We start from the raw sequence: 25121 nt of genomic DNA, 5'->3' as shown, positions 1-25121 counted from the left end.
GCTAACGATAAAGCTGTCAGTGAGATTACCAATGAAAATGACATTGAAGCTACCAGCAAAGCAAACAATGAAGCTAACAATAATGCTCTCAACTAGGCTAACAATGACACTATCAATGAATCTATCGATGAGGCTAACGATCAAGCTAACAATGAGGCAAACAATGACACGATCAATGAGGCTAATAATGAATCTAGCAATAAAGCTAACAAAGAGGCTAACACTGAAACCATCAATGAGGTGAGCAGTGAAGCGATCACTGAGGTTAAAAACAAGGCTAAAACAAGGCTAACAATGACGCTCACGATACAGCTATAAATGAAGCTAACAATAAAGCTGTCAATGAGTTGACCAATGAGGCTACCGATGAAGCTTTCAACCAAGCTAATAATGAGGCTAACAATAAATCTATAAATGAAGCTAGCAATGATGCTGTAGCTAAAGCTATCAATTAAGTTAACATAAAAGCTGTCAATAAGGCTAACAATGAAGCTAACAGTGAAGGTAGCGATGAGCCTTACAATTGAGCTAAGTGCATAGCTAACAGAGAGGCTAACACTGAAACCATCAACGGGACAAACAATGACACAATTAATGAGGCTATTAATGAAGCTAACACAGAGGCTAACACTGACACTGAAGCTAAAGCTAACAGTGAAGCGTCTCTGTGGCCCAAGGCTACCTTCAGGCAACGCCAGACTCTGCGGTTCCGCCTGAAGACCTTCTGTCCGTGGTTCTTCACGCCGTTTTGTTTTGACGCTCACGTTCCTCCCCGCACAGATGGTACGTTCCGACAGAGGGGACGTTCGGACAGATGGTACGTTCCGACAGAGGGGACGCCGTGCACCCGCTCGTGACGGCGCTGCGATGGGACGGGAAGTCGGGGGGCGGGGCTTCGCGACCGCGTCGGAGATAGCGATGACTAATGGGTTCCGTCGTTGATCCCGGATCGGGAACGTGGAACCTCCTTCAGAGATAAACCCCATAATAATCCCCCGCCGGGAAATGAAACGAGGTCCTCGATGGTTCCAGATAAGAACCTCCACAGAGAAGGTCTCCGCCGAGGAGAACCAGCAGAACCCAAAGCTGCCTCTCCTGGACCCGGGAGTCCTGCAGGGTCCTGGTTCTGGACTCGCAAAGGTGAAAGGGTGAACACACTGGGGGCTCGGAACAATGAGTGAGGGAGTTAGTGAGTTAGTGAGGCGGTGAATGAATGAGTGAATGAATGTGGGAGTGAATTAGTGAGTTAGTGAATGAATGAGTGGATGAAAGAATGAACGAATGAGTGAGTAGGTGAGTGAATGAGTGAGTTGGTGAATGAGTAAATGAATGTGGGAGTGAGTGAATGAATGAGCGGATGAATGAATGAATGTATGAGGGAGTAAATGAGTGAATGAGTGAGTGAATTAATGAGTAAATGGAGGAGTGAGTGGATGACAGAGTGAATGAATGAATGAGTGAATTAGTGAGTTAGTGGATGAATGAGTGACTGAAAGAATGAACGAATGAGTGAGTAGGTGAGTGAATGAGTGAGTTGGTGAATGAGTAAATGAATGTGGGAGTGAGTGAATGAATGAGCGGATGAATGAATGAATGTATGAGGGAGTAAATGAGTGAATGAGTGAGTGAATTAATGAGTAAATGGAGGAGTGAGTGGATGACAGAGTGAATGAATGAATGAGTGAATTAGTGAGTTAGTGAATGAATGAGTGAATGAGTGGATGAATGAGTGAATGAAAGAATGAATGAATGAGTGAGTAAGTGAGTGAATGAATGAGTTGGTGAATGAGTAAATGAATGAGGGAGTGAGTGAATGAATGAGTGGATGACAGAGTGAAAGAATGAATGAATGAATGAGGGAGTAAATGAGTGAGTGAATAAATGGGTGAGTGAATGAGTGAGGGAGGGAAGGAGAGAGTGAGTGGGTGGATGAATGAAAGAGTGAGTGGATTAGTGATTGAATGAATGAATGAATGAATGAGTGAGTGAATGAATGAGTAAATAGAGGAGTGAGTGGGTGACAGAGTAAAATAATGATAGAATGAATGAGTGAATGAATGAAGGAGTAAATTAGTGAGTTAGTGAATGAATGAGGGAGTGAGTAGGTGAGTGGGTGAATGAGTGAATGAATAAGGGAGTAAATGGAGGAGTGAGTGGATGGCTGAGTGAAAGAATGAATGAATGAGGGAGGGAGTGAGTGAGGGAGGGAGGGAGGGAAGGAGAGAGTGAGTGGGTAAATGAATGAAAGAGTGAATTCGTAAGTGGGTGAAGGAACGAGTGAGTGAGTGGATTAGTGATTAAATGAATGAATGAGTGAGTGAGTGAGAGAGTGAGTGGGTGAATGCATGAAAGAGTGAGTGGATTAGTGATTGAATGAATGAATGAATGAATGAATGAATGGATCCAATCATGGTTCAGTCAGCATCTCCTCCACCCTGACGTCTCTGTTGCAGTGTGTGTGTGTGTGTGTGTGTGTGTGTGTGTGTGTGTGTGTGTGTGTGTGTGTGTGTGAAGCCCAGGTCTTGCTTCTCGCCCCCCCGGTGAGGAGACAAACCCCAGCTGATTGTCTGGGCGGTTGGAGGTGAGGAACCTCTGCGGGGGAAGCAGGAAGGGGAAGCAGGAAGGGGAAGCAAAGTCATCTAGGCGGGAAAGTGGCTGCTGCTCATCTTACCTTCTGCTGGCTCTTCAAGGTGGAGCTGTTTCAGATGTTCAGTGTGGTCCAAGGTGGAGCAGCCTGGTGGTCCAGGTGGTCCATGTGCCTCCAGGTGGTCCAATCAGCAGTGGGATCTAGTGTTAGCGGCTGGCTAACGTTAGCATCTTCTGACTGGACAGAGGGTTCTTCTGGAGACACCACCTGGCCCCACCTGATGGTCCTCAACCGTCAGAGGTTCTAAGAGCCGTCCAGCTTGAGCTTTGGTGCAGAAGGAGTGTCAGGTGACCGCGTGGCCTATGAGCTCCACCAATCATCACGCACCCAGGTCACATGGGTTCCTCTGGAACCGTGAGAAGATCCTGGCTCGGAGAGCAGAGTTTGAACTGGTTCTGGGACCTGAAGGTCCGTGGTCCAGGGTTCCCCTGCTGTCCGTTCTAGAAGGTTCTCAGAACGACAAGACTAATGGGGCTAACAGAGTTAAAGGTGTTAAATGGTGCTAATGGGGCAAAAAGAGCTAATGTTGCTAATGGGGCCAATGGGGCTAAATAGGGGTGTGTGTGAAAGAACTCAAGAAGCTAAAGAGGCTAAAAGAGCAATGAGGCTAATAGGGCTGGCAGAGCTAAAGGGCCTAAAGGGGCAAAATGTGCTAGAGGTGCTAATGGGGCTAATGGTCCAAAATGGGCTAAGGGGCTGCAAGAGCTAATTGCGCTGAAGGAGCTAATGGTGCTGAAGGAGCTAAAGGGGCTAAAGAAGTAGAAGGAGCTAAAGGAGTTAGAGGAGCTAAAGGGGCTAGAGGAGCTAAAGGGGCTATGGAAGCTAAAGGGGCTCAAGGAGCTAAAGGGGCTACGGGAGCTAAAGGGGCTAAATAAGTAGAAGGAGCTAAAGGGTTTAGAGGAACTGAAGGGGCTAAAGGAGCTAAAGGGGCTAGAGGAGCTAAAGGGGCTAGAGGAGCTAAAGGGGCTAAATAAGTAGAAGGAGCTAAAGGGGTTAGAGGAACAGAAGGGGCTAAAGGAGCTAAAGGGGCTAGAGGAGCTAAAGGGGCTAAATAAGTAGAAGGCGCTAAAGGGGCCACAGAAGCTAATGGGGCTAAATGAGCTTATAGGGCTAATGGGGCTGAAGCATTCAATGGGGCTAAGGGAGACAAGGGGCTAAATGAGCTAAAGTAGCTAAGAGCTAAGTAGCTAGCTAAGTAGCTAGAAAAGTTCTTGGAGCTTCACCTGCTGGAGGGACTTCCTGAAACCTCCTCATGGCTGCACCTCTTTGCCACCTGCTGGTGGGACAGCTAATCTCCATGTTCCACTGCGTCCACACACACACACACACACACACACACACACACACACACACACACGGAGCTCCTGGCCTTCAGTGTGCTGATTGCAGCCCATTGAGGGGAAGGTGTTTGTGTGTGTGTGTGTGTGTGTGTGTGTGTGTGTATTCTCGCCAAGCATGGCTTTGTTCCAAAGAGAAGAAGAAGAAGAAGAAGAAGAGGAGGAGGTTCTGGTGAAGGTCAGCAGGTTGAGCCGGGGGGGCCTTCAGAGCTGTGAGTCATCGCACAGGCATCCATCAGCCCGCCGTGTGTGTGTGTGTGTGTGTGTGTGTGTGTGTGTGTGTGTGTCTGTGTGTGTGTTTACAATGACATCACCCCATCAAGGCCCCCCCACCTCCTTTGTCGGAGCTGTCGGGGGGGCGGGGTGTGTTTTCAATGCAGCCGTGGTGATGGAGGGCCTCTGGAGGAAAAGGGGGCGGAGCCAGACGGCGGCGAAGCGCCCGCTCGCCGCTGAGGGAGGGGAGGGGGGGTTTAATCACAGTTTACCTGATCCGCCCCCCCCCCCCCCCTCGCCATCCCGCTCGCCACCGCCATCCCAGGCAGGTTAATTGCAGGAAGCAGCGGGAGATTGGATGTAGCTTTCAATATGGGCCAGTGTGTGTGTGTGTGTGTGTGTGTGTGTGTGTGTGTGTTGTTCCTCTGGGATGGAGGGAAGGTCTCAGCAGGATGATTGACAGCTTCCATCCACACTGGGGTGGCTTTGGAAAACAGGAGGGGGAGGGGCAGAGGGGGACCAATCACGGCTGACGCCAGGAAGTAGGAGGCGGGGCTTAACCTTGACGGGCCGGCTGTCAATCATCCGACCTGCCGTGCTTCATGCACACCTGCAGAACGTTAAGACTCTGGAAGGAGAATGTGGAGAAGGTGGTCCAGGAGAAGGTCCAGGGTTCCAATTGTTCTCCCATTGGCTGAAAGGTGTGAGGGGCGGAGTCGACCCGCCGTCTTCAGCAATGAACCAATGACTGTGGACCTCCGTTCTGAGCGCGCTCAGTGCGCTCCATCAGCTGTGAAATGATCTCAACATGATCCTGCTCCTCCAAGTCCATCTTGTTTGGTCCATCAGGTTCTTCTGTCCTCATCGTAGTCCTGGTTCTACAACCAGTGAGCTCCACCTTCCTGCTCCACCTTCCTCCACCCACAAAAGTATGGGCCTCAGATGTTTGCCTAGAAGAACCGCAGTCCTCAACCCACCTCCACCTCCACCCTCTTTGTGGAAGATCTTCCTGAATGTGTTCTCCTGGAGGCGTCTGGTGTTTGTTTTCCCGCCTGTGGAACACTGACCCACTTCACACCCTCTCCAGCTCCTCCAGCTCCTCCAGCTCCTCCAGCCCCTCCAGCTCCTCCAGCCCCTCCAGCCCCTCCAGCCCCTCCAGCCCCTCCAGCCCCTCCAGCCCCTCCAGCCCCTCCAGCCCCACCAGCTCCTCCATCACAACTCCACGATTGTGGCGGGAATAAACAAGATTTAGGTAATGAGGTTCTGCGGGTGGAGGTGGGTTCTTCTGGCCCCTCTTGAAGATCTGGACCGCGCCAAGTGAGGCGGCGGCGGGGGGGGCCGGAGGTCCTCGTCGGCCATGTTTGCTCAAATCCCTGCCGGGAAGCGGACGGACCAATGGCAGCCGGGAGGGGGCGGGGCTTAATCTATGTAAACAACACACAGGGGGAGGCATTGATATGCTAATGCGCCCCCCAAGATGGCCGCCATGTTTACGCCACAGACTAGCGGCGGCGGCGGAGGGGGGGGGGGGGGGGGGTCTCGGTTGTGTGACGCCATTGTTTGGCCGCCAATCAACCCGCCGCTCTGTCTCGTTGTGGTTTCCTAGGCAACGGAGTGGGCGCCAGACGAGGAGACCAGGAGGTCCTGTCAGAGCAAAGGCAAGACGGAGGTGAGACACACACACACACACACACACACACACACTCTCACACACACACTTCAATCAACGCGAGCGCTCGGCGCCGGAACGATGGCGGTGCAATCAGCGTCTGGTCTGGGCGCCGCGTGGCTCCGCCCCCGCAGGCCGAGTGTCAGAACTACATCAGGGTTCTTCTGCTGAACAAGACGGAGGTCATCACCTGTGGGACCAACGCCTTCCAGCCGCTCTGCATCACACGCCAGGTGTGTGTGTGTGTGTGTGTGTGTGTGTGTGCTCCTGCGTTATATTGTACCATTGTAATTGGCAGTGTAATGACATTTCAATTACAATTACACATCTGTAATTACATTGTAATTACACATTTTTGATCACAATGTTACTTCACATTTGTAATAGCATTGTAATGACGTTGTTATTACACCCCCGTAATATTCGTTGCGACACCGTTTTAATTGCAATGTCATTACACATTTGTAATTAACATTGTAATTACATTGTGAATACACATTTGTGTGTTTTTGCACATTTGTAATTTTCACTATAATTAGACATTTGTAATTGATCATGCATTAATAGTATAACCTGTTTGTAATGTGCATCATAATTACACATTTGTAGTTTACAGTGTCATTATATAATTAGATAATTACATTGTAATGACACATTTATCATTTACACTGCAATTACTTCTCATTGTAATTACACATTTGTATCTTCATCAGTCATTTAAATTGCAATTTCACATATGTGGTTTACAATGCAATTACATGTTACATATTTCTAATTTACATTGTAATGACACATTTGTAATTATATGATTGTCATTTCACATTTGTTGTTTACAATGCAATTACATATTGGTCATTTACATTGCAATTCCACCTTTGTCATTCCATGGGTGGAATTTAAAGAATTTGAATCACATTTGTGATTTGCAATGTCATTTCTAAATGACTGTCAGTGTAATTCACCGTAAGTGAGCGTTTTTCATTGAAATTGTAATTACAAGTTTGTCATGACAAAAGTGCCACTTAGATCATCATTACATTTGTAATTTACATTGCAATTCCTCATGATAGTGTAATTGGCAGTCATTGCACATTTGTAATAATGACATTGTAATGACACGTCTGATTGTAATGACACACCGATTCTCATTGGCTGAAATCGTGCCTGGTCGCTATGGCGACCGCACCAAGGCGGGCAACCTGAGCGGCGTCCTGGAGCGTCTGAACGGCGTGGCCCGCTGCCCGTACGACCCGCGGCACAACTCCACGGCGGTGGTGACGGAGCGCGGCGAGCTCTACGCCGCCACCGTCATCGACTTCTCCGGCAGAGACCCCGTCATCTACCGCAGCCTGGGGGGGCTCCCGCCGCTGCGCACCGCGCAGTACAACTCCAAGTGGCTCAATGGTACGACCCGGGGGCGGGGCCGAGGGCGGGGTGAGGGGGAAGAGCCAATGAGGGGGGCCGGGGGCGGGGCCGAGAGGCGGGGTGACCGGGAAGAGCCAATGAGGGGGGCCGGGGGCGGGGACTGAGCGGGAGGAGACAAAGGGGATGGGGTCCAGGGGGGCGGGGCTTAGGGGGGGAGCCAATGGGGGAGGGTCTGGGGGCGGGCCCTTAGAGGAAAGAAACACAGGGGCGGGTCTGATCGGCGGGGTCCAAGCGGGGACAATGGGAAGGACTGAAGGGGCGGGATGAGGGGGGAAGAGCCAATGGGGTGGGTCCAGGGGCGGAGCCTGACGTTAAGAGACAAAGCGGTGGGGTCCGCGGGGGCGGGGCCTGAGGGGTAAGAGCCAATGGGGGAGTCCACGGGCGGGGCTTGAGAGGAAATACACAAAGGTGGGGGCCTGATGGGCGGAGTCCAGGCGCAGGGCCAATGGGAGGGACTGAGCAGGATGAGCCAATGGGGAGTCCAGGGGCTGGGCCTGAGAGGAAAGGGACACAAAGGGGCGGGGCCTGATGGATGGGGTCCAGGCGCGGGGCCAATAGGAGGGACTGAATGGGCGGAGCTGAGGGGAAAGAGCCAATGGGGGGGTCTTAGGGTGTGGCCTGGCACTACGAGACCAAGGGGCGGGGCCTGAGGAGGAAGAAAGAAAGGGGCGGGGCCTGATGGGCGGGGTCTCGGGGCGGGGACAAGAGGAGGGACTGAATGGGCGGGGCCTGAGACAACGGGGTGGGGCCCGGGGGCGGGGCCAAGGTGGTGGGAGTGAATGGGTGGGGCCTGAGGGGGAAGAGCCAATGAGGGTGGTCCAGGGGCGGGGCCTGAGGGGCGGGGCCTGAGGGGCGGGGCTAAAGACAGTTCCTGCTACTCCTGTCTTGGAGGAGGTTCTGCACCTGGTGGACTGGGTTCTCCTAATGTTCTCCTGCCTGGGTTCTCTTTCTCTAGGTTGTCCTTTCTTGGGCTCTCCATATGTTCTCCTGCATAGGTTCTGTGTGTATGTGTGTGTGTGTGTGTGTGTGTGTGTGTGTGTCCTTTCCATGTTCTCCAGCCTGAGTTCTCTCCAGGTTCTCTGTCCAGGTTCCTCAGAGGACAGTTGGATGTCAGTAGATGATCTGACCTGAGTGTCTGCTGGGATTGGCTGAGCTGCTGGAGATGGATGGATGATGGATGGATGGATGGATGGATGGATGGATGGATGGATGATGGATGGATGGATGGATGATGGATGGATGGATGGAGCGTCAGAGCAGAGCAGGTTCTGCAGGTTCACTGTGAGTGAGAAGAAGCCTCCAGGTGGGTTTCAGCCCTCAGGTTCTCCCTCATGTATCTGGCCAGGGATGAGGAACCGTTCCACCGGTTCTCCACCGAGTCTGAGAAACGAGAAACTGTTTGTTCTCCTCGCCTCAGTGATCTGAGAAGGTGTCTGCTCCACCACCGTAGTCCCACCACACACACACACACACACACACACACACACACACACACCAGAGTCCATGTTTGCACTGCAAGTGAGCGAGGAGATGGATGGAGAAGATGATGGAGGTGTTGATGGAGGAGCTAAAGTTCAGGGACGTTCATGAAGATGATGAACAAAGATGGAGGATCTTCTGTCCTCCTCCAGCCATCATCTGCTCCTCGTTTGTAAGAGCAGGAGATCGACAGGCGTGTGTGTGTGTGTGTGTGTGTGTGTGTGTGTGTGAAGGTAGAGCGTCAGGCGGAGGAGATGAGGAGCGGTGAAGATGGACTGAGGAGTCAGCGAGGAATGTAATTATTCCTCACGGCGGGGAGGGGCGGGAATTACAACACACACCAGGGTGTGTGTGTGTGTGTGTGTGTGTGTGTGTGTGTGTGTGTGTGTGTGTGTTGTATATATAGGAGGGGAGAGGACTAGCAGAGTGGATGTCATTTTCATCAGCATAATAGCTGCCAGTCGGATGCACACACACACACACACACACACACACACACTCCAGTGGCAGCAGTGCTGGAATGCTGTGTGTGTGTGTGTGTGTGTGTGTGTGTGTGTGTGTGTGTGTGTGTGTGTGTGTGTGTGTGTGCGTGTTGAGGTGAGAATGAAAAATCTGATTTCCTGGCGCCGCCGTTGATCTGCGCTGTGATTGGTCGGCTGCTGAGCTGAGCAGACAGGAAGCAGGCGCTGATCTGCAGGACGCTTGAACAACCCGAGGAGAACCAGGAGAACCCAGGAGGAACCAGGAGAACCCAGCAGAACCCTGTAGAACCTGGTGGTTCTGTGTAGCGGCCAAACAGGAAGTCCGCCTGTGGCAGGTTGTCCATGCGAGGCAGACGGTTGCCGCCGGCAACCAGAACCAAGATGGCGGTAAAGGTTCTCAAGGCAGGAGAACCTGGAGAACCTGGTCCACTGCCGGGTCAGAACCAGGAACCTTCTCCAGGTCCTGGAGGTCCTGGTTCTTCTGGGGGACGTCAGTCCAGCTTCCACCCAGACAGGAAGTGATGTCACTGCTGGTGTTCCAGCTTCCTGTTTGAAACTGGAGAATCCTGGACCTTCATGGAGATTGGAAGGATCTTCTCACACACACACACACACACACACACACACACGGTCAGGCTGGTGTGTGTGTGTCTTCATCCTGGAGGCCTGGAGAACATCTGCTCCCGCTCTGGAGACGCAGAGGTTCTCCTGCCCGGGTTCCTCCAGGTTCCTCCAGGTTCTCCAGCAGGTGGGAGGTTCTGACGTTCTCCTCCTCGCCTGCAGAACCTCACTTCATCTCGGCGTACGACATCGGACGCTTCACCTTCTTCTTCCTGCGTGAGAACGCGGTGGAACACGACTGCGGGAAGACGGTGTTCTCCAGGGTGGCCAGGGTCTGCAAGAACGACGTCGGAGGACGCTTCCTTCTGGAGGACACCTGGACCACCTTCATGAAGGCTCGCCTCAACTGCTCGCGCTCCGGGGAGATCCCCTTCCACTACGACGAGCTGCAGAGCACCTTCTACCTGCCCGAGCAGGACCTCATCTACGGCATCTTCACCACCAACGTGTGAGTCTGCTGCTTCTGGATCCAAACCGTGTGTTCTCCTGCATGCTCCTCTACATGTTCTCCACATGTTCTCCTGCATGCTCCTCTACATGTTCTCCACATGTTCTCCACATGTTCTCCACATGTTCTCCTGCATGCTCTTCTACATGTTCTCCACATGTTCTCCACATGTTCTCCACAGGTTCTCCTGCATGTTCCTCTACATGTTCTCCACATGTTCTCTCCATGTTCTCTCCATGTTCTCTCCATGTTCTCCATGTTCTCCATGTTGGTCCACCACAGGCTGTGAATGAGTGGGCGGGCGGTGGGATGATTGACAGCTGCTCTGTCCATTTAAGCTCCGCCCCCTGCGCCCGTCCATCTGGCTGCTGCTGCTTCTCCTCCAGAAGAACTTCACTTCTGCTGCTTCTGGCAGGAGATGCCAGCAGTGTGTGTGTGTGTGTGTGTGTGTGTGTGTGTGTGTGTGTGTGTGTGTGTGTGTGTGTGTGTGTGTGTGTGTATGTGTGTGTGTGTGTGTGTGTGTGTCAGTCTAATCTTCATCACCGCCTTTTAATTTCATTAGCCGCTAACAGCCGGCGCCGTCTCTTCACGTCTCCATGGAGACCAGGTCCTCCTCCCTGGAGGCTCCGCCCCCTCCTCCTCCGCCATATTGGGCTATTGATATGTTATTGATGAGCTGATCGGTTGTCGTTCAGGACCCGTGCGCTGCGTTTCCACGGCGATGGGAACGTCTGGGTGAATGGGTGAATGTTGTTCTAGTGGAACCCCTCCTCTCGGCCAATCACGGCTCAGGAATGAATGAATGACCTGGAGGTCCCAAAGCGAGCGTCTGGACCTGTTGATGTTCCTTCTGACCTCCAGTCCTGGTTCTCCGCTGGCTAACATCTGGACTCGCTAACGACCGAGCGCTTAGAACCTCCTGGTGGAACCCCCTTAATTCCCCGGCCTGTCGGCCAATCAGACGGCGGCTCGTTAGCAGCCGTTAGCGCCGACGCTCCCGTTTCCCCGGGAGTTCGGCGAACGCCTCGTCGACGGACGCGTTCGGGTGCAAATCAGGCCGAGGGAGGAGGAGGAGGAGGAGGAGGAGGAGGAGGGTTCGTCAGGAGAAGTTCCAGAAGATCCCGACGGCCCTGAACGCCTCTCGGAGCGCCAGAAGATCTGCAAGCTAACTTGACAAGAAGCCCTGGTCGTGGAGGAGGGACCTCCGAGGCCGGTCGCCGTGGGGACGGAGGCCCCGCCTCCACGCTTCCTGTCCTCCCCCTCGCCAGGAAGGATGGAGGAAGAGCTTCCTGTCACATGACCCGGAAACAGGAAGTGACCCTGCGACCTGCAAATCAAGGAGTCTTTGGAGGCCTCATGCACCCATCTGTTCATTCATTCATTCATTCTATTATTCATCTGATCTTTCATTCATTCATTCATTTATTCATCTGTTTATTCATTCTTTCTTTCATTCATTCATTCATTCATCTTGTTCATCCTTTCATTCATTCATTCATCAGTTAATTAATTCATTCATCAGTTCATTCATTCATCCATTCATTCATTAATCAGTTCATTCATTCATTCATCTGGTCATTCATTCTTTCATTCACTCATTCATTCATCTGTTCATCCTTTCATTCATCCTTTCATCCCTTCAGTCATTCATTCATCCATTCATTCATTCATTCATCAGTTCATTCATTCATCTCTTCATTCATCATTTCATTCATTCATTCATCAGTTCATTCATTCATCTGTTTGTTCATTCATACATTAATCCATCCTTTCATTCATTCATTCTTTCATTCATTTATTCATTCATCCTTTCATTCATTCATTCATTCATTCATTCATTCCTCTGGAACTGCTGCTCCAGGCTGTGGGGGCGGAGCTTATCCTGGCTGTCAGCAGCTGAGAGGCGGGGCTTAGCCCGTCAGTCAGCTGTCAATCATTCACACCTGCGGACTGTTAAGAGCCTTCAATGAGAAGGAGGAGGAGAACCTGGAGAACCCATGCAGGAGAACCTGAAGAACCCATGTAGGAGAACCTGATCCACTCCTTCAGATGGTGGAACCCTCCTTGTGGTGATGCTTCAGCTCTGCTCCTTCATCCGGCGATCAGAGTTCTGCGATCAGGACCTTCTCCCGCCCGGAGAACCCTGTTCCGGTTCCTTGGCTTTGACGCAGAACCAGCAGAAACGTTCTCCACCTGGTCCTGGTGGACTCCATGGCTCGGGTTCTTCTGCCGCCCAGGAATCCCGGCGGCGCTCGGCGGGCGGAGGAGGTTCTCGAACGGAGAACCGGGGAAGGAACCGAGTTCCGGAAGCTTCTGATTCACGGCTTCCAGATTGACGGAGCTCCTGTCGGCGTTCCGTCGGAAAAGCGAACGCCGACGCAGAACCGCCGCTCGCCTCCATAAAACTCCAAGATTTACGAACTCGGCCTCCTGACGGAGACGTTCTCCGCCATCCATCAGCAGCGGAGGTCAGGAGGAACCTCAGCCAGGATCATAAATCCACCTCCCGCAGAAGAAGACGCTCCTCGTCGCCGGCTCCTCCTCTGGGTTCCTGCTCTCACAGGGTTCCTGGACCTTCTCAGGCGACCTCCACCTGCAGGTCCGGGAGTCATACAGTTCTCCAAGATGGAGGGAGGAGGTTCCAGGTGTCGTCGTGTCTCCAGGAGGAGCGAGGTTCCCCTCCGACCTTCTCCAGAAACCTCCGGGAGGCGCCGAACCCACCTTCTCGCACCTTCTGTCAGACTGATCTCCTCTCTTGGGATGCACCTCCACCTCCAACCCCTGATCAATGTACATGTGTGAACACAGGAGGCCGTCTTTACACCTTAAAGATGTGTGTGTGTGTGTGTGTGTGTGTGTGTGTGTGTGTGTGTTCTCCCTCCTGAACCTTATCTTCCCTGGCCTTCTTCTGCTTCCTTATCTCCGTCCCGCCAGCCTGGTGGAACCGCCGGCTCGGAACCCGGCGGAACGTGAGCGCAGGCGGCGAGGAACTGCGCCGCGGGACGGCGAGGCGTTGCTGCGGTGATACCTTCGCCGTCGCCACGGCGCCGCTGCCTAGTATTGTGCCTGAGGCGGGTGGTGTGTGTGTGTGTGTGTGTGTGTGTGTGTGTGTGTGTGAGCCCGGGCTGACTGTGCGGCGCTGATAGCAGCCGGTATCCACGGTGACCCGGCGCCGTGTTCCCATTTATTAATAGTGTACATGAAGGCGCCACAGTGGCGTGGCCTTTACATCCCTGCCGGAGACGTGGAAATAACATTACCCCCTTTCTGCCCCCACGCACCCCCACCTCCACCCCTTGCCCCCCCAACCCACCCCCACCTCCACCCCTTGCCTTCCCCCACCCGCCCCTGCCTCCACCACTACTTTCCCCCTTACAGCAACAGCATCGCCGCCTCTGCGGTATGCTCCTTCAACCTGAGCGCCATCGCCCAGGCCTTCAACGGACCCTTCCGCTCCCAGGAGAACCCGCGCTCCACCTGGCTGCCCACCCTCAACCCCATCCACAACTTCCAGGTGAGACGCCTCCGCCCAGAACTGGAGGGCATCGGGAGTTCGCCCCGCGAGGAACGTCAAAGTGACTCGTATGCCTCCGGCCTCAGTGCGGCACCATCCGGGACGAGGGTCCCAACGAGGGCCTGACGGAGCGCAGCCTCCAGGACGCCCAGCGGCTCTACCTGATGAACGACGTGGTGCAGCCCGAGTCCGTGGATCCGCTGGTGATGCAGGACGACGTGCGCTTCTCCAACCTGGTGGTGGACATCGTCCAGGGCATGGACACGCTCTACCACGTCATCTACATCAGTACAGGTCAGAGTGCTACAGATGCTTTTTTTGCTTTGAAAGAGGACTGAAGATGTAGTACTAACCTTGCAAGTGTACTAAGGATATAGTACAAGCCTTGAACGAGTACTACAGACACAGCACCTGCTCAGACAGAGTACTACAGATGCAGTATCTGCTTTGGCAGAGTACCACAGATCCAGTACCTGCTCTGATATAATAGTACAGATGCAGTAACTGCTCTGATATATTATTACAGATGCAGTACCTGCTTTGACAGAGTACTACAGACGCAGTACCTGCTCAGACAGAGTGCTACAGATGCATTATCTGCTTTAGCAGAGTACTACAGAAGCGTTTTTGCTTTGAAAGAGTACAACAGGTGTAGTTCAAGCTCTGAAAGCGTACTACAGATGCAGTACCTGCTCTGAGATAATATCACAGATGCAGTATCTGCTTTGGCAGAGTACTACAGATGCAGTACCTGCTCTGATATAATAGTACAGATGCAGTACCTGATTTGACAGAGTACTACAGATGCAATATTGGCTGTGAAAGAGGACTACAAATGCAGCACTTTATTTGAAAGAGTACCAGAGATGCAGTATTTTATTTTAAAGAGCACTACAACTGCAGTATCTGCTTTGAAAGAGTACTGGAGATGTGGTTCCAGCTTTAAGAACCATCTGAGATCCAGAAGAAACACCTAGCAGAGTTCACAGAGAGGAGCGAGCAGAGACGGATGTCACACTGGTGCAGGACATGTATGCCAGCACTGCGGCAGTGGTGAAGTATGGAGGGGCAAAGGAGGAGTTCAAGGTGGAGGTGGTGCTACATCAGGGGTCATCTTCAGCACAGAGGGTCAACAGTCCAGTGGGGGAACGTATGCGTGAAGTGTCAGGGGTGATGAAAGAGAAGGTGGAGGTGAGGAGCAGCCATGGTGTCCAGCTTGGAGACACTGAGGAGAAGACAGGAAGTAAAGCTGAAGATGTGGAGGTTCCTCTTTGGGAGTGAGGAGGACGGAAAGGATCAGGAAGGAGTCCATCAGAGGGACGGCACATGGTTCTGGACATGGTTTGGACATGGACAGAGGTGAAGATGCTGAGCTCGGAGGAGGTCTGGGTGGAGGCGGCTTCAGGTGGAGGTCTGGAAGGTAGATGGTGTGACAGGAGAGGACGAGATGGAGGCAGATGATGGGCCGTGGTGACCTCCGAAGGGAGCGGCCCAGCGGAGACCAAGACGAAGATGCATTCTGTCGCCTTTCTTCTGCAAATTAACTGCCCGGTTCTGGAAATGGGAAAAGAAAATTGAAAAAGTGAACTCCGGCAACGGCGGAAGCTGCCGGAGCCCCGAGGAGGTCCAGGAGAGCGGCGAGGTCTTCTGTGGACGAGTGTCCAGACTCCAGATGGACGAGGACAAGGTTTGCTCATTTCAGGGGAGAAATATTAGAGGTGGAATTAAAAGTCATTTCATTTATTTATGCTAATTAAAAAGAGGCTGCAAAGAGGAGCACGCCTGGACCTTCTGCACGCGTCTGCTGGGGTTCCTCAGGGTTCCTCAGGGTTCCTCAGGGTTCCTCAGTCCAAATACGTGCCGGAGCTTGATGGAGACGCTGCCTTGTGTGGATGAAAGGGTGAATGGTTGGAGGTGTGAAGGATGGGAATGAGAGGGTGAAGGCTTCCATGTCTGTCCATGTCTAGGAAGGAATGAATGGATGAATGTCTTTCTGTGATTTATGGAATGGATGAGTCAATGTTTTCAGGTCTTTCTATGATGTCTGAATGAATGAGTGAATGAATGAGTGAATGGTTGGATGTCTCTCTATGACATGTGAGTGAGTGAATGAATGGTTGGATGTTGTTCTATGATGTTTTGATGAATGAATGAACATTTCCATGTCTTTCTATGATGTGTAAATGAATGAGTGAATATTTTTCAATGATGTGTGAATGAATGAATGGTTGCATGACTTTCTATGATGTACGAATGAATGTATGAATAAATGCATGAATGAGTGAACATTTTTCAATGATATGTGAATGAATGAATGTCTTTATGTGATCTATGAATGAATTAATGAACGAATGAGTGAATGGTTGGATGTCTTTCTATGACATGTGAATGAATGAATGAATGTATTTCTAAGATGTATGAATGAGTGAACATTTCCAGGTCTCTATGATGTGTGAATGAATGAGTGAATGTTTCCACATTGTTCTATAATGTTTGAATGAATGAATGTATTTCTATGATATATGAATGAATGAATGAATGAATAAGTGAACATTTCCATGTCTTTCTATGACGTGTGAATGAATGAATGAATAGTTGGATGTCTTTCTATGACATGTGAATGAATGAGTGAATGATTCCCTGTCTTTCTCTGATGTGTGAATGAATGAATGTTTATGCCTATCAGTTGGTGAACGAGTGAATGGCTGGACGTGTCTAGATGAGAGGTAACGAGCCCATGAATGAATGAATGAATGAATGAATGAACGAACCAATAAAAAGCGAGCCGACCCCGAACCAGTCCGCCATCCCACAATGACCCGGTGTCTTTGGCGCCCCCTGTCGTCCAATCAGAGTACGGCACCATCCTGAAGGCCCTGGCCACGGCCAATAAGAGGCTGCAGGGCTGCTACCTGGAGGAGATGGAGCTCCTCCCCCCCGGCGTGCGGGAGCCAATCCTGAGCCTGCAGATCCTGCACAGCGACCGCTCCCTGTTCGTGGGACTCAACGGCGGCGTGCTGAAGATCCCCCTGGAGAGATGTTCCACCTACACCAGCGAGACGTGAGTGGGGCCGCCCCCGGGGTCAGAGGTCAGAGGTCAGAGGTCAAAGGTCAGAGGGAACCAGGGCTTCAGGTCCTCAAGCCCTGTGAGGAGGAGGAGGAGGACTGCTCCTGGGGTTTATAGACCAGATTAGGAAGATTAGGATTAACTTGACTTGGATGTGTGCAACACACACACACACACACACACACACACACACACACACACACACACACACACACAGCCAGATGATGGTGGCCCTGCAGGAAGCAGCAGGTGTGGAGGAGGATCAGTGGCTGCCGGACGCCGTCGGAGACTTGGCCCAAGAATGTTCGTGTGTGTGTGTGTGTGTGTGTGTGTGTGTGTGTGTGTGTGTGTGTGTGTGTGTGTGTGTGTGGTCTAATTATTTACGCCGGGATGAGTTTCATGTATTCCGCCAGCGTCGCCATGTTTGATCTGAGCTCTGAGTCGGCTTCATTTTACCTTCTGCAGTCCAGTGTGTGTGTGTGTGTGTGTGTGTGTGTGTGTGTGTGTGTGTGTGTGTGTGTGTGTGTGTGTGCGCAGGCATGTCTGCTATTCCATTCTTGTGTGGGTTGAACAACTTCTCATATACACCGCCTGATGAGTCACTTCACTGTTTTCTACTTAATCTGGGCTCTCAGACACAGGGGACATGCAGACACACACACACACACACACACACACACACACACACACACACACTGGAAAACAGTGGTTTAATAAGCTGTGTGTGAGGGTAGAGGAAGAGGAGAGGGATGAAGAAGAAAGCCTGCAAGAAAACAATGGAGGTCTTCATAGGCTGGCTGCACCCGGATCACACCGTCTGTGTGTGTGTGTGTGTGTGTGTGTGTGTGTGTGTGTGTGCGTGCACAACTCACTCACTCACACACACACACACACACTGCCTGGATCATGGCAGAGACAGACCTCATTATGTGATGACATCATGTGTCTCCTGAGTGACAGCTGTCAATCACGTGTCCATCAACATGACTCGCCGCATCCCATAATACTCCTAACTTGGTCTCGGAGGTTGTTTTCCACTCATGGCTTCTATAGTATACATGTATACTAGTACTGCTAGTGCAGTAGTCCTAGTACTGCTAGTAGTACTACTTACAGTATTTACTACCAGTCTCTGCTGTCACTGGGGAAGGAGGCGGGGCTTAAACCAGACCTGTCAATCAAAGGGCCACATCAATATAATATAATATATTATATTATATATATCTATATATAATATAATATAATTCAATAGTGGAGTGGTAGCAATTGTAGCATTTATTTACCTGTTAATTTTGACCAATAGGAGCCAGTCTCAGCTGTCACTGGGGAAAGAGGCGGGGCTTAACCCGGGCCGATCACCTGTCAATCAAAAGGCCACATAAGAATATTATACTATATTATATTATGTTATATTATATTATATTATATTATATTATATTATATTATATTATATTATATTATATTATATTATATTATATTATACATAGTGGCTGTAAAGGTTTAATGTTCCATTAAGCTCCAGGCTGTGTTTGGGTTCATGTTCCACAGGGAACGCTGGCTTCTCCACATCCTCCTGCTTCTCCTGGTTCTCTGGGTTCTTCTGGTTCTCCAGGTTCTCCTGGTTCTCCGGGTTCCTCCCACAGTCTGTCATGGAGATCTGGTTCATTGAATGGTTGGTTCTGGAGGTTCTGGGTCCTCAGATGGAACCCGAGGAGGTTGTTCTTCTCCCTCGTCATCTTCTTGTCCACATCGTCTCTTCTCACAAACCCCCCCCACCCTGCCTGAGGGAACCAGGGGTTTACAACCAGTGTGTGTGTGTGTGTGTGTGTGTGTGTGTGTGTGTGTGTGTGTGTGTGTGTGTGGTTATTCCAGCGCTGAATGCTGTTACTTTTATTACAGGCTCTTCAGGAGACTCAGTGGAAACGCCTGTCTTTCTCTCCATCCTTCTCTCCATCCTTCTCTCCATCTTTCTCTCCATCCTTCTCTCCATCTTTCTCTCCATCCTTCTCTCCATCCTTCTCTCCATCCTTCTCTCCATCCTTCTCTCCATCTTTCTCTCAATCCTTCTCTCCATCCTTCTCTCCATCCTTCTCTCCATCCTTCTCTCCATCTCTGTCCAAATCCTCAGCGAGGAGAGATTCATGGATGGATGAGAGTGAATGATGGATGGATGATGGAAGGAAGGATTGATGAACGGATGATGGATAGATGGATGGATGGATGGATGGATGATTGACAGCTCAGGTCGTGTGAGCAGAAGAACGACTGGATGAATGGATGAAGGGATGAATGGATGAAGGGATGAAGGTATCTCTTCCTCCATCTTCTCCACCTCCTCCTCCTGAGACACCTCCAGCTAATTGACTCTTAAATCTTCTCGCTCGCCTCCTCCATTGTTTACTCCTCCTTGAGTTATGCTTTTACTTATCGTTCTGCTCAGCTGACCTCGCGTGTGTGTGTGTGTGTGTGTGCGCGCGCATGTGTGTGTGTGTGTGTATGTGTGTGTGTGTGGCGGCCACGATGGCGCAGAGCGTGTCATCAGAGCCATCACTCGTACAATATGGTCGACCTTGAGCCAAGATGGCGTCCCCCCTCCCCCAGTCGCCCCCCCGCCGCAATGGACCGCTCCACTGAGCTGCGACTCCCCCGTTATGATGATTGTTTGGTTTGGCCCGGAGGTCTCATCCTCCGGCGCCGGGTTCGTGCCGGTTGATTAGATCGTCAGGAGAAGGTGAGCGGCGGGCGCACACACACACACACACACACAGACACACACACACACACACACACACATACACGCCGACTGGCTGAGTCAGCATGAAGTTCCGGATTGGACCGGCGCCGAGCTCGCGGGTTCAGCGGCGAGCTCGGGACCCGGTGCTGCATCGACACTTCTGGTGACCTCCAGGAGACGCAGTGCAGGAGAAGATGCAGGACGGTGAGGTCTTCATCCTGGTTCCTGAGCCAATCAGATCGACTCTGGCTGTCATTAACACACTCACACCTCATTAGCACTCATTAACCAGTGTGTGTGTGTGTGTGTGTGTGTGTGTGTGTGTGAGGAGATGTGTGCAAGCAAAACAATGTGTGTGTGAAGAACCAGTGTGTGAACCATGCATTTTGTGTGTGTGTGTGTGTGTGTGTGTGTGTGTGGAGGTCCTGGAGACCCTCACCTTGATGGACCTCCTGCTGCTCCTCATCCTGAAGCTAAACTCTTGTTAGCTCCGTTAGCTTCACCAGAAGTGGTCCCACCTACTAGAACCTCCAGGCTCTGATTGGTCCGTCAGGTCAGGACACAAAGGTTGGCTGAACTCTGACTGGGATAAAGCTAAGCTAAGCTAAGCTAGGCTCAACTAAGCTAGCTGTGCCTCATGATAGTGGTAAAATACTAGGCTAATAATTAGCCGAAAAACACTTGAACTCCAAGTGGATGAAGCTAAGCTAAGCTAGGTGTCTTTCAGAGAGGTGGAACCTCAGCGGAGAACATGAGTTGTGGTTTGAATTCACAGCAGATCATGTTCTCCTCTGAGGTTCTCCTCTGAGGTTCTCCTCTAAGGAACCACCTCCAGGGTCACCAGCATCACTCACTCATTCCAGAGCTTCCTAGCTGTTTCTTCACGGTTACATGAAGTTCCATCTCGGTTCCTGGATCCTCCAGGGTGGAGGTTCTGGTCTTCAGGTGGAGGCAGATCATGGACCGGTCTGACCTCCAGCCAGGCCTGGTCTCATGACATCTCCACCTTGTTCCTGCACCCAGGTTGTGTCTGGAGGCCAGGGATCCGTACTGTGGCTGGGACTTCAAGCAGCGGCGCTGCACCACCCTGGAGGAGAGCTCCAACATGAGCCAGTGGAAGCAGAACATCACGCTGTGTCCGGTGAGGTCACACACACACACACACACACACACTCAACATGAGATGGTTGAGATGTTCTCCACGGGACCTGCTGGGATTTGGCTAAAGAAGACGTTTAATCTGGTTCTGGAGATGATGGTTGTCGTAGCAACGTGGACCTTCTCCTTCAAGTCTCCTCTGACGTGACCTTTGCCCTCCAGCTGAGGAACCAGACGGCCGACGGCGGCTTCGGCCGCTGGGCGCCGTGGCAACCGTGCAGCAACGACGACGGCGTGGACGGCGTGAGCTCCTGCCTGTGTCGCGCCAGGACCTGCGATAGCCCCGCCCCTCGCTGCGGCGGGAGGCGCTGCCAGGGGCCGACCATCGAGGTGGCCAACTGCTCACGGTAGGGACGACCGAAGCTAAGCTAAGCTAGGCTAAGCTAGGCCAGGCTAAGCTAAGTGCGCTTTGTCATAATGGCGAATAACCAAGATGACTTGCTGGAGAGCAGAGGAACAACTGAACTCTGACTGGGATAAAGCTAAGCTAAGCTAGGCTAGGCTCAACTAAGGTAGCTGCGCTTCATGATAATGGTAAAATACCAGGCTAATAATTAACTGGCAAACAGAAAAACCCCTGAACACTGAGTAGGATGAAGCTAAGCTAAGCTAAGCTAAGTTGGCTCAACTAAGGTAACTGCGCTTTATCGTGGTGGTAAAAATAAGGATAGTAATTAATGGATGAACAGATGAACAACAAAACTGACTGGGATAAAGCTAGGCTTAGCTAGGCTAGGCTCAACTAAGCTAACTGCTTTATGATGGTGGTCAAATTCCAGGTTAGTAATTTGTGGGCAAACGGAAGAACAACTGACCTCTGAGTAGGATGAAGCTAAGCTAAGCTAAGCTAAGTTGGCTCAACTAAGGTAACTGCGACAATTAAGCTAGCTGTGCTTCATGATAATGGTAAAATACCAGGCTAATAATTAGCTGGCAAACAGAAAAACGCCTGAACACGGAGTAGGATGAAGCTAAGCTAAGCTAAGCTAAGTTGGCTCAACTAAGGTAACTGCGACAATTAAGCTAGCTGTGCTTCATGATAATGGTAAAATACCAGGCTAATAATTAGCTGGCAAACAGAAAAACGCCTGAACACTGAGTAGGATGAAGCTAAGCTAAGCTAAGCAAAGTTGGCTCAACTAAGGTAACTACTTTATTGTGGTAGTAAAAATTAGGGTAGTAATTAACGGATGAAAGGATAAAGCTAGGCTTAGCTAGGCTAGGCTCAACTAAGCTAACTGCTTTATGATGGTGGTCAAATTCCAGGTTTATAATTTGTGGGCAAACAGAAGAACAACTGAGCTCTGAGTAGGATGAAGCTAAGCTAAGCTAAGATAGGTTAAACTAAGCTAACTGCGCTTTGTCGCGATGGCAAATATCAAGATAACTATCAGGAGAACAGAGAAACAACCAAACTACAGGTGGGATGAAGCTTAGCTAAGATAGGCTAAGCTAAACTAAGCTAACGGTGCTTTATCGCGGCGTTATGATATCAGCATAATAACTAGCGGGGAACAGCAGCAACTCTGACATGTAATAAACACAAAGAAATATGGCCGCCGATGACGCCGTGATGATGAAGCGATGACTGCGTTTATCGCCTCGTTAAAACAACACCTGCTACGCTAACGTCGCCGCGGCGACCGGCTCCGCCCCCTCCTGCAGCTGCAGACCTCCACGAGTCCTTCACATCTCTCCAGGAACCCATAGAATATTTAGCATGTTGGAGTTTTAATACTTTGCCTGAAGGACAAGTACTTTGTCCAAAGTATTACTACCTTGTCAGTGGTGGGAATACTTTGTCCAGACCATCTGTGCTCTGCTTAAAGTATTGGTACTTTGTCCAAAGTGTTTGTTTTCTTTTTGTCTGGAGGAGAAGCTCTTCATTCGCAGTATCAGCAACTCGTGCCAAGTATTTGTACTTTGCCCGGCACATAGTACTTTGTCTGGAGTATTTTCTGTGTCTACTTGGTACTTGTCCTTAATAGTAGCACCGTACTATCAGTGCTTTATCTGGAGTATTTCTTATTTGTACCTCATGTTAGTACTTTGTCTGGAGTATTAGTACTTTGCTCAATCTTGTAGTACTTTGTCAAGCGTATGCTGTTTGCAGTGATAGTAATTTATGTAGCTTATTAGCACTTTGTCTGCAGTGTGAGTACTTGTGTCTAGGTTCATTTGGGAAAAAACTGCAGTACTCTTAGAGATCAGAGTACACATGCTACTGCATTTGCATGTACTTGAAAACTTCTGGGATGTTATAAAACTACCAATAAACACGCAGGAACTCACAGCTGTTGACGCGTGGTGGTTTCATGCTAACACTTTAGCATGAGTGCGTACCCTCCTGTAGTAGCACCCTGTGCCTCTGGGCTCAGTTAAACTGAGCTAAGAGTGCTAGCGACTGGCTAACGGCGGCGTCCGACTTACTGTTTGTGTTTGTCGCCATAGAAACGGCGGCTGGACGCCGTGGTCGTCATGGGGACAGTGCAGCACCACCTGCGGGACCGGCTTCGAGCTGCGGCAGCGATCCTGCAACAACCCCTCGCCTCGCCACGGCGGCCGGGTGTGCGTGGGACCCAGCAGGGACGAGAGGTGAGAACCTCCAGGATCACCTCTGGAAGTAGCATGGAAGGACGAAGGACCCTGTGTCCATGCTAATAGAGATTGTTACGGGGACGCTTACATGTGTGCTATTGGGGACGTTACCCGAGATGCTAACGGGGATGCTGATGGAGACGATAATGCAGATATGCTAATGGAGGTTTTATCACAGATGCTAATGAAAGTTACCAAAGATGCTAGCACATATGCAAGGTACCAGAGATGTGGTAAGCTAACAGGGCGCTAGTGTAGATATTAAAAGAGATGCTAATTGAGAAGAGAACAGAGATGCTAAAAGAAATTCTAACATTGATTCTGAGAGAGCTGCAAATGAAGATGACAATTGAGATGATAGCAGAGAAGCTAAAGGAAATGCTATAATTGATGCAAATGGAGTTACCCATGAAGACATTAACAGATATGTTAATGAAAATGTTCACTGAGAGGCCAACAGAAGTGCTAGTGTAGCCGCTAATTGAGATGCTACACGAAACTGTCAACATTGATGCTAATGGAGTTGCAAATGAAGATGTCAACATGATGCTAACAGAGATGCTAACCGCCAAGGATCATATTTTCATGCCGTCGTGCACTCCGGCTCACTGTCCTTCTGCCTCCACCCTCTGGCCCCGCCCCCTCCGCTCCTGGCCCCGCCCCCAGATTCTGTAACGAGGGGGTCTCCTGCCCCCAGCCCATCTTCTGGACCCCCTGGGGCTCCTGGACCAAGTGCAGCAGTGAGTGTGGAGGTGGCGTCCACTCCAGGGTCAGAACCTGTGAGAACGGCAACAGCTGCCCAGGATGTGCTCTGGTAGGACCTTCTGCGCTTCCTCCGGGTTCTCCTGTCTGGTTCCCTCTTTGTGTTCTCCATGTTCTCCTACCTGAGTTCCCTCCATGTTCTCCTACCTGAGTTCCCTCCATGTTCTCCTACCTGAGTTCTCTCCATGTTCTCCTACCTGAGTTCCCTCCATGTTCTCCTACCTGAGTTCCCTCCATGTTCTCCTACCTGAGTTCCCTCCATGTTCTCCTACCTGAGTTCTCTCCATGTTCTCCTACCTGAGTTCTCTCCATGTTCTCCTACCTGAGTTCCCTCCATGTTCTCCTACCTGAGTTCCCTCCATGTTCTCCTACCTGAGTTCCCTCCATGTTCTCCTACCTGAGTTCCCTCCATGTTCTCCTACCTGAGTTCCCTCCATGTTCTCCTACCTGAGTTCTCTCCATGTTCTCCTACCTGGTTTCTCTCCATGGTCTCCATGTCCAGTCACTGGTCCACTGATGGTCCTAAATGGTCCTCCAGCGTAAATGAGAGTGTGAGCGGTCGGATGATTGACAGCCGACCCCTCCGTCCTAAGCCCCGCCCCTCGCTCCGCCATCAGCAGCGATTGGCCGACTCTCCTGCCGTCCACCGGAACCTTCTGAGCGTTGGTCCTTGTTTGTCAGGAGTACAAGGCGTGCGGGCTGGACTCGTGTCCGGAGGTGAAGAGGAACACGCCGTGGACGCCGTGGACGCCGGTCAACGTGACGCAGGGCGGCGCCCGTCAGGAGCAGAGGCTTCGCTTCACCTGCAGGGCTCACCTGGCCGACCCTCACGAGCTGCAGGTGGGACGCAGGAAGGTGGAGACCCGCTTCTGCCCCAACGACGGCACGGCCGCCTGCGAGACCGACAGTAAGCCTTCAACCTCCGTCCACCTCCTCCATCTCCGTCCAACCCACGTCCCATGCATTG

The 25121-nt window shown here is 51.2% G+C and overlaps 1 protein-coding gene across 4 annotated transcripts in view; it reads left to right on the top strand.

Annotated features, from left to right (window-relative positions):
- sema5ba (sema domain, seven thrombospondin repeats (type 1 and type 1-like), transmembrane domain (TM) and short cytoplasmic domain, (semaphorin) 5Ba) overlaps positions 1–25121 on the top strand; it is a 76584-nt gene that overhangs the window by 32057 nt on the left and 19406 nt on the right. For all 4 annotated transcript variants that reach the window (XM_086147579.1, XM_086147577.1, XM_086147578.1 and 1 more), the window contains exons 5-16: positions 5804–5866; positions 6001–6099; positions 7057–7270; positions 10036–10321; positions 13700–13835; positions 13922–14129; positions 16689–16896; positions 20660–20777; positions 20957–21141; positions 23246–23389; positions 24059–24206; positions 24836–25061. In XM_086147579.1, the coding sequence (XP_086003705.1) occupies positions 5804–5866; positions 6001–6099; positions 7057–7270; positions 10036–10321; positions 13700–13835; positions 13922–14129; positions 16689–16896; positions 20660–20777; positions 20957–21141; positions 23246–23389; positions 24059–24206; positions 24836–25061 (2035 nt within the window). The remainder of the gene's footprint in view (positions 1–5803; positions 5867–6000; positions 6100–7056; positions 7271–10035; positions 10322–13699; positions 13836–13921; positions 14130–16688; positions 16897–20659; positions 20778–20956; positions 21142–23245; positions 23390–24058; positions 24207–24835; positions 25062–25121) is intronic.

Source organism: Fistularia commersonii, chromosome 6 (genome assembly GCF_037954325.1).
Source record: "Fistularia commersonii isolate RoL2024-O1a breed Wild chromosome 6, RoL_Fcom_v1.0, whole genome shotgun sequence".
Classification (NCBI taxonomy): Eukaryota; Metazoa; Chordata; class Actinopteri; order Syngnathiformes; family Fistulariidae; genus Fistularia; species Fistularia commersonii.
Note: the sequence above shows the minus strand (reverse complement) of the source record. Positions and strands in the feature narration are given on the sequence as shown.